This window comes from Tinamus guttatus, unplaced genomic scaffold (genome assembly GCF_059628265.1).
Source record: "Tinamus guttatus ecotype Peru unplaced genomic scaffold, ASM5962826v1 Tinamus_guttatus_pri_ptg000376l, whole genome shotgun sequence".
NCBI classification, from domain to species: Eukaryota; Metazoa; Chordata; class Aves; order Tinamiformes; family Tinamidae; genus Tinamus; species Tinamus guttatus.
This window is the reverse complement of record NW_028288910.1, coordinates 302711-312147: the sequence shown is the minus strand read 5'-3', so window position 1 is coordinate 312147 and position 9437 is coordinate 302711. Positions and strand designations below refer to the sequence as shown.

The 9437-nt window shown below is 43.8% G+C and overlaps 1 protein-coding gene across 1 annotated transcript; it reads left to right on the top strand.

Annotated features, from left to right (window-relative positions):
- The first annotated feature begins 424 nt into the window (after window positions 1–424).
- On the top strand, window positions 425–669 carry LOC104579464 (serine palmitoyltransferase small subunit B). Its single transcript, XM_010226979.2, has one exon. It carries the CDS (start codon window positions 442–444, stop codon window positions 667–669), a length of 228 nt encoding a protein of 75 aa, XP_010225281.2. The 5' UTR covers window positions 425–441.
- Window positions 670–9437: the final 8768 nt, after the last annotated feature.

The following is a 9437-nucleotide window of genomic DNA, read 5'->3' as shown; positions in this document are numbered from 1 at the left end:
AGGTATTACAGTTTTGTTCGTAAATCACCCTGGATATGGAGATCTAAATTTGATGGTCTTATTCAGAACTGATAGTAGGAAAAGGAGTACAGATGAAGTCTTTTATGGGAGGGGCAAAATGACTCATTCTTGCTTTAAAAATATATTTGCGGTCCTAGGATTTTAGCTCTTCTGTGTTTTTAAAGCATCATTTACTGAAAATAGTCACTATATACAAATTGAGTGAACGCCATGTAACTATTTCAGCTTCTTTAGTTAAAAAGTTATCATAGTGAGTTGTGCAAGTCACGATCTTTTGTCATGTCAATGCTATATATATATACACATATTTTAAATAAGCTTTCTCTTGTTTTCAATAAGGCTTATCATTCCAGTAACCCTCCTTTGTTGCCCCTGGGCGGCCTCCGGAGCTGCTCCGAGATGAAGGTGGGTATCAAGCGCATGACGAGCTATCTGTACTGGCTGTACTACCAGTACGAGCTGATCACGTGCAGCTACCTCATGGAGCCCTGGGAGAAGGTGCTCTTCTACACGGTGAACGTGGCCACACTCGTGACGCTCGCGTACGCCGCCTACCTCTTCGTCCCGGCCCGCATCAGCGCGGCCTTCCGCTTCCTCCTGCACTTACTCGGAAATCAGCCTGAAAATACTGTTTCTATCTTGAAATAACATGGGCATCGTGACAGTGACTTCTGGATCCAAGAGCATTTTTCTTTCTTTTTTTTTTTTAAGAAGGAGGGTCGGGATGTTTGCAAGTGCTGTTTTATTCTACAGTATCTTTTGTGCATTGGGACTCTGCGATAGCAAATTATTTTGACTACTGCTTTTAAAGAGGCGTGAATTTAAAAAATGACTGGAGTTGCAAAGCTGAGCTTGGTGTGGAAACAGCCATGGTGCAGATTTGATTTTTCCATGGAGAACTGCTTGGATATGGAGAGGTTTCATCGTCCAAAATTATATGGCATACATTTGTTCTGTCTGACACAGCTTTGCTGATACGGAAGGTATGAACACGAAAGGTTTTGCACAACACTGTCCAACTAGAAACTGCTTTTCTAAGCTTGGTATGTATGTATTAATAGAATAATTTTATTATTTAATTTGTCTCAGTTATTTAAATGTAATGAATTACTTGGCTGGGTTCATCATCTTTATGTGAACAATACAGTTGATTTATTAAAAACTGGGGGATTTACTTCCATGAAAATGTAAAATAAAATTTTCATTTTCTTGGACTTAAAAATATTTTTGTCCTTATGGTTAAAGCCTGCAAATAATATTCAAAATATGAAATTACATTTTCAGTTAATAGAACAAATAAAATCCCTGCCTAAAAGATAACATCCCTGATTCTGTCCTCAACCCCTCGTTCTCTGTCTTCTGCCTCCTTCTACACCCGACCTGTTGGGAAGGGTCTGAGCCCTGGGATGGCCCGAGTCGCGGTTACACGGTGGCTGTCCCGTAATCGCCCTCGCTTCGAGTTGCTGCTTTTCAGCACGAATTGCAAGGCACAAAACGACCCAGGCCGGAGCTCCCATTTGTCTGTTGCTGCTGCTCCGCTCCTGGGCTACCTTCTCCTCAAAGGAAGTAGGAGGTTCTTGCTGAGCAGCAATCAACTGACGTCCGAACCGAGATTTGGTCACAGATTGCGATAAGACAAACTGAAGGTACTAATTATGCTCCTTGTATACTATGCAATATATAAGTATTACTGCCATCTCTACAGGCTACACAGTTACTTTCACAATTTATAATTTTGCGAAAGCAAGACAGGATATGGAAATACTTCTGAACGTTACAGCAGTTGAACTAATACTTGCCACTCTTTTGACAAGACCCAGGTGATTTCTGAGTTCATAAAATAATTGTTTTCTATTTGATGCTCTCAGATCAGAACACAATTGTGTGCTTTATTAAAGTAATGTATCAGCCAAAGGACCCATCTCTTGCATTTTCTCCTGGTGGCATTTCAGTAGTTACAGAGCTTGGACTACCACGCAGGAAGAGAGAAGGGAAAAGGCTTGGAAGGGGCTAAGCAGAGCAGCAAATGTGTTTATGTTTCATTACAGTAGAGACTGCGTTCACATACACTGAAAGTGTTTGTCAGCACTAAGGAATTTGACATCGGTCTTAGGACCCAGGAACGCTTAACGCTTGGGTGTGTTTGTGATTTTTCTTTATTACTGCCCCTTCCCTGTCTCCTCAGTGTAAACCCACTTGCTGTTTGTTGTGGTTTCCTCAATTGCCTGGTGTTGCTTTTGCAAGAGTTGCCCTAGGAGCCCGGCTGTTGAGTGCCCAGGTTGCAGGTGCAGTTCGGTTCCCTCACCGGCTCCTGCACCAAGGGCAGTTCAGCTTCTTCTGCTCAGCAGCAGCAAGCAGCTCTAGAGCTCAACTGTGTCAATCAGGCAAGGAAAACACCAGAAAGCAAAGAAACCAAGAACTGTGTGATAGCTGAAAAGAAAATATTTCTTGGTTAAATTCACTCATTAAAATCTGTTCTGTCCATGCCACCAAGATTCTCAACTGCAGCAAAGGATTTTTTTAATTGCATTTTCAAACTGCACCTGCCACTTCATTTTTGAAACAGTAGGAACAAAAATCCTAACCCACGTGGGCACGTTCCTGGTGGCAGCTCTGCTCTGAGCAGCAGCCCAGGCTGCTGGGCTGATAAAGCCCCATTTCATACTTGCTCAGGCCAGGCCAGCGCACCTGGCACCGTGACTTTGATCAAGACCTCGCCCTGCTGCGTTTTGGTTTCCATCGGGATAGCGGAGCACACGCTGCTGCGGTTGTCCCTGCTGTGGGAGATGACACCCAGTGTGCAACAAGGCCTGCTACAACCGTCGGCTCCAGCCCAATCCGCAGCGAGGGGAGTTCGTCCCGGTCCAGACCGCGCAGTGCGACCACAACGCGGTCCTGTATCTGGTTATAACTCTTCTCAACCTAAATGCACTCATGGCACCGCAATCTGTGTTAAGTAACAGCCTTAAGAGTTTTCAGAGCATTTCTCCTGCTGAAGCAGAAAATACTCCAAGCAGATAAGGAAATGCAGCACTCCCTGCACTCCCTGCCTGCAGACCCGCGCCGTGGACGCTCGCACCGAGTTTCGTTCCCAGTGATTTCTTGCTAACAGCAGCAGCGTCTCCATCAAACTTTGCCCAAGGTTCTTGCACAACCAAGAACTGGCCAAACTAAACCCAGGCACATTCTTGCACATTTTCTCTATTTCGAACACTGGACACCTTCTGTAACTCCCTAGGTCCAGACTGTGCTGATTCTGAAGCTCCAGCCCTGCTAGGGCAGAACGATGAAACCCTCCCTGTCGCGCAGCACCCTCAGCTTTGCCCAGTGACTGTGAGGCCAGTGCCTCCCTAGAACTGAAAGAGCTCGGGCAAGTGAGACTGTTTTTTGCCCAAAGTTCCAGTACAGATTGGCCAGATGGGTGTTTTTATATATTCACACACACACACAGGGAGTAGGAGGCTGTTTTGAGGCACTGCAGGGGCTGGTTACTCTCCTAAACACCAAAGGATTTGCTCGCAACACAAGAGCACATCAAACCCTTCAGAGCAAGGCCAGCACTGTGAGGGCTGCTAATTCTGCACCGCTGCCTGCGGAGGGGCTGAGCGTTTGGGGGTGCAGGGCAGGACCAGCCGCTGCTTCCGTGCCCTTTTCCTCAAACACCCACTGCAGGGGCTGCTGGAGTCGCTGCCGGCTTCATCGACAGCAACACGGCCGAGGAGGAGGCGCCTGGAGCTCTGCCCTTACAGCCACAGCAGGCGCTGGCCTAGTAACTCTGACACTCCCTAAATGTATTGGGTTTGGTACTTGCCAATGCAGAATTAAATGAATAAACAATTAGTTTTACAAACGTTTTCTGCCATGCAACACCTATAATACTCTCCAGGGGGCATTTCTACTGTCCATCTTTGCCACCTGATGGGACCTGCCCCTCCCTGTATTCATAATTTGGATGTTTGAGGTGTGATTTATTTAAAAATGAAAGCGAAGGTGAAATGAAGCACCATTTACCTTGCTCTTTTGGAGCACACTGGCTTTTAGAAAGAGTCAAATGGTGAAGCTGTATGGGCTTCTGGTGCTGGTCCAGCAAGAGTTGAAACTGAAGAACAAAACAAACACCTGCTATAACAAAACGGGGTAAGAATGGAAGCACTATGAGCTGTGTGGCCTTTACTATCATAATACCTGACAGTAGATTCACAACTTCATTATAAAATCTTATTATCATAGGCCTTTTATAGCTTCTCTATCATTAAATTTAAGGCATATTCAATATTTTATTGATCCAAACAGGTTAAACTTCCAAAAAGCAATGAAGACAATGAATATTTTATTTAACACAGAACCTTACCTCCTATGCTATGGATTAGCTAGAATCCATTCATAATCCTTATTGTTCCTTTTATTGTCTTTGCTGCTACACCATATACATTTAGTCTTTGCTACTATTTACATGTGAGTGCAATCTGAGCTCTTATCTCAGATACCCTGTTAGCTGACTTGAAAATCCTGTTTCTCCTATGAATTAAACTTGTCAGCACTTAGTAGGCTTCGTAGCCCACAGAATATCTTCCTATTCATCTCACATACGTGTTTATGTTTTCCAAAGCTGACCTAGTCGCTTCTGCTTGTTGAAACCCTCTGAAACCCTCGGAAAACTGGACCATCCAAATCCATCACAGCGTTGCTAGGAAGGTCACTAAACCCATCTTGTCCCAGCAGGTAACAACACATTCCCTGCTACTGTGCCATCCTCTTGCTCTTTACAAAACTGTTCCTAAGGTTTAATCGGAATTTCCGTAACTGCTGCTCATCCTACACGAAGGGTCACAGAAACCAGGGTGCCCATACCCTGCAGCAGGCCCTTTTTTAAAAGACAATATAACAGTTCAACTTGGCTCTTCACTACTTAATCTCGAAAATAAGTTTTCTTTAAAACAGTGTGGAAAGCTCCACTCGAAAAGTAAAAAACAAAACAAACCACCAAACCTATTATTTTTGGTACATAATTCAAAGTTGTAAACTCCCCGCTTTATACTCCCTATCAACAACAGCTGTATAAAACCCTGTGTGTATGTACTACTGGCAGGTGATTCAACAGCCCCATGGAAAGAATGCCAAAGGAGAGAGATGAAAGCTTTAATAAAGACTTACTTCCTAAGGCAGCACTTGGATCTATGAAAAGTAACTTAAAAACAAAAATCCTTGAATTTCTGTAATATTTTTTAATACTTGTGATTGTTAAATGGGAATCTGAGCACAATTCCCAGCACTCACCTACGCTCCCTGGCGCATCCAGGGCCCCCAAGCTGCAGAACTGTCCGGGCTGCCTGAGTAGCTCCCAGAAAAAGCAGGGAACAGGGCCTGGCACATTGGCCTGGCACATTCCTGCGCTTTGTCATTTACGTTTCAGCCATCCTCCATGATGTCCCCCTGGTAATTCGAATTCTGGATTGTTTTGAATACCTTCACACATCTCTGATGCAAAAATCTAAGACAAACACAGAGTTTGAGGCAGCTTTGAGGCCCTTGCTCTGCTGCTGGCGCTCACTCTGGTTTACCCGTTCAAGCTGTGGCACGTTGGCGTAAGTTCATTCCAGCACAAGCACAATTATAAACTGCATCCCCAAACATCTCTGATCAACCCATCAAAAAGGTTTGAGTTTACCAAGCCCTACATCAAGCACCAAAGCGATAACCAGTTTGTTACAGCCCATCTGCAGCGAGTTTCAGCAGGCTAAGCGCTCTGCAAACGACCAGACCAAATAATGTATAGATTAAACAGTTTTCATCTATCATTTAAAGCTTGTCACTGAACCCAGATTTTACGTCACTCTCCCAATACCTTGCAGTCCTTGGCACATGTGACGCATTTTCTTAACTAATGCAAGAAATCACATTAGTTGCGAATTCATGTCATACATGAATTCATGTTTCTTTCATTCTATGAAGCTGAAGATTACATAAAGGCACTTTTTTTTTTGATAATTATGCTTGGGTTTGATCTCGACTAATTTTAGACTTCATCTCTCCAGTTTTAAGCATCTGAACCAAGTTCCCAGCCTATGCTTACGCTGAAGGTTAAGTGCAGACAACTTAAGTTGGAAATTCTGAGGTCAATAAGATTCTTCGCTACATGATTATGTTCTGGAATGAGCTACAGGCACCAGCACCAAAACACTCTGAAACCCAACCCAGGAGTCTTGCTCCTATATTTAACTGTTCTGGGAGTACGTAGCTAAAATAAGAGGCCTTGGCAAAGAGCAGACGGAATCTGCTGGCAGGAGGGGCAGAGTGCCAGGAATAGGGCCTTCAACAGCAAAAAATCAAAGCAGTTTTTTTTTTCTTTTTCCTTAAGCTTGTTTTTTATCAACTACAAAAAACAATGTAGCAACTATATCAAAAAAGCCAAGAAGTGGACGTTTTCTTGGCGTTTGAAGCTGGCTTTGCTTTGCAACTGCTGCACAGGCTGCTCGTGAGGGAACAGTGACACCAGGTGGACTAGCAGGACTAGCACCGTCCTCCCACAAACAGCTCCCCAGTTTCTCCAGGTCCCTCTCCGCACGTGAGGAATTTCTGCCCGTCTCTGCACATGACCACAGCGAGAGCCCCGCTCCCTCTCTCCGGCAGCTGCGCCATCCCAACACAGGGTTTCCTTTGGGATTAAGGGACTGCCTTATCGAGCAGGTTTCGGTCACTGTAAGGGAAAGTGCCTGAGGTCCCCCTTTGCCCCCCGGCAAAGCCCCTGCTGGCCACAGCCAACCCCCTCCCCACCAGCAACCGCTGGGAGAAAAGAGAATCACAGGAAAATTCCCTTGGCTACTTCTTCCCACCCTTTCCAAGCAGGAAAATGAGTGTTTGGGCCCAAAGTCTGCAAGAAGCTCTATTTAGCTTCCCGCTGTAAGTGCCTTGTTTCTGAAAGAACAAGACAGGAGCTGTTTTGAAGGACAAGAGCTCTTCTCTGCTGAAACCCAATCTCTTCAGCCGGCTGCATCATCTTTTTAATGCTCTGGAAAGCACCTTCTGCTTGGTCCAGCACGGGACACGCTCCCTTCAAAGGGAAGCAGCCAGCACTGCTTCCCAGAGCCCTCCTGGCTCCACGCAGGTTCCCCCACACCACTCACCCACTTAGTGCTTGTGTCTCACAGCCCCGCGTGGGCCCTGTCCACACATCACTGAGCAGCTCCGGTTCCCACATCCCGAGGCAACTTCCATGGGGTACAAGAAGGTGCTTTCTCTTTATGCCGTGGGCTCTTAATTTACAAAATAGATTTTTGTCACAATTAAAGTGGCAGCCTTTTTATCTGTTGAGAATTAAGTACCTGTTGTCAAATTACTTATCCAGGGTCACTGAGAAGAATTTGGCAAACATTTCAGTTGCTTTTATACCATCAAAGCCTCTTCAGGCTCCCAAGCATTTAAATGTTAAAGGGACATTGTAAACTTGAAGACCTAAAATTAGAACTTCATTTGGTTTCAAGTGCAGAGTTTACCCACTCATCTGAGCACTGTCACTACATGTTACCAGCTAGCAAACAAATGCACAAACAGCTCAGCAGGAGGCTTGGATTTATGACTAGCATCTTTGGTGTGAGAGTTTTCCAGACAAGTCCCTTGCTGAAAGATGCTTGGAAGTTAATATAGATGGGTAATAAACCATGTGGGAGTGAGAGAAGGGGAAGGGAGAGGCACAGAGCAAACGCAGAAGGACAGGACAGCAGCACATCTGAGCTTGCTGGGCTGTACCCCCAAGGAAAGCAGCAGAGAAGAAGGCAGAGGGCTGATCAAAGCAGCACGGTGCAAAATGAGCTTCTATTCCAGCTCCCCCTTCACCTCCCACCAAGAGGCAGAATGTTCATAGCAAACAAGACAAGATAAGGGATTGATTGCTCTCAGCCGCCAGGAAAAACACAGCCCAAAACACAGCCCACCCAGGCGCATTATGAATGGGCTACAAATTAGAGCTCTTGAAAGATTTCCACAGATATGGTCCAAAGGAGGCAGTAGGACCAAGTTTTATCTCTATCTCCTCAGCATTACCCCCACCAGAGCATAATAAAATTTACTGTAGTGATAATTCAGGTTAGCCATGCAGCTGTATTCTCAGGGATGTTTTTGAGCATTGTTTTATGCCGTTTCTATACTGAACTAAGTTAGCAGGATGAGATAAATTACACTTCCAGTTCTCAGCAGCTTTATGGATTTTTCTTAACTGCTTTTCTACATAGTAAAATGTATGACAAAGTTTCTGAGAGGAAGCAAAAAAGCTCAGCATGACAAATACAGAGTGAGAAACACTCCTAAGGATGCCTGAGCTGCTAACTCACCTGCCAACTCCAAGAGAAGACTCAGCTGCATCAAAATTACCTTTCAAATTTCCCCTTTTTCCCATTAAAAATGGATGATTATAGGACAGTTAGAAATGAACAAAAACCACCCTGAACTTAACTCATCTTTTATAATCAAAAATTCACTTGCCTCTTATGGACACTGTCTGGGCTCAAACACCAGTAACAGAGGTAAGGCTGGAAGACAAGTCACACTTGTTCAGAAATGCTTAGTCAACAGTTGAAATTAAAGATTAAGGCAGAATTTCCCTTACCTAGCGATATCCAGCCCACCGCCAAGGCCTTGATTGTTTCTTAATTTTCATTTAGACCTTAAAAAGCTGTCTAGTGCTGTCAAACTCAGAAAAGGGTTCCTGACACTTCATCAGCAGGTACTAGAGAGAAATAGTGCAGTGAATTTTCAGCCTTATGTATTTCTCAAAATGTTCTGTGAACACACAAGTAGTGACAGATGAACTCAGTTAAGTATTCTCATTTTATGAATTACACAGAGGAATCAATAATATCTCTGTAACCAAATCCTACACATCTCTTAATGAATTTCCCAATTTTACAAGTATTCACTTCTTTCACATATGCCAGCTAATGTTTAACTCTTCAGAAGAGCCTGTTAAATATAAACTCACATAAACTCTTAGCAGTATTTCTGTTGTACCACCTTTGCATAGTGAAGTGAACTAAGAGCTGACTGATATCAATACTCTATGTGCAGCTATACCAATGTGTTCTACTTGGATTTACAGTAGACAGTAATTTACTTTAACAGATAACTAATGGACAAAAGATAGTTTTATAGTTTTTTTAACATCTCATATCTGTTATATTAATTAGAGGTTATGCACACTAAAATATTCATTACAGTCAACAGAAGTTACCAGTCTTTCTGATTTAGGGTGCTGCACCTTCAGTCAGCTTACAGGAAAGCTTTTTGTGCACAGAACATGTACATTTGGAGGTGTTTTTTAGCAAATGAACAGAAGATGCATGCTTGAGGTTCCCTCAAATATCATAATGGGGAATAATCCAGCATCTTCACATAATACTTGAAACCACTGTGCTTAAAAAAAA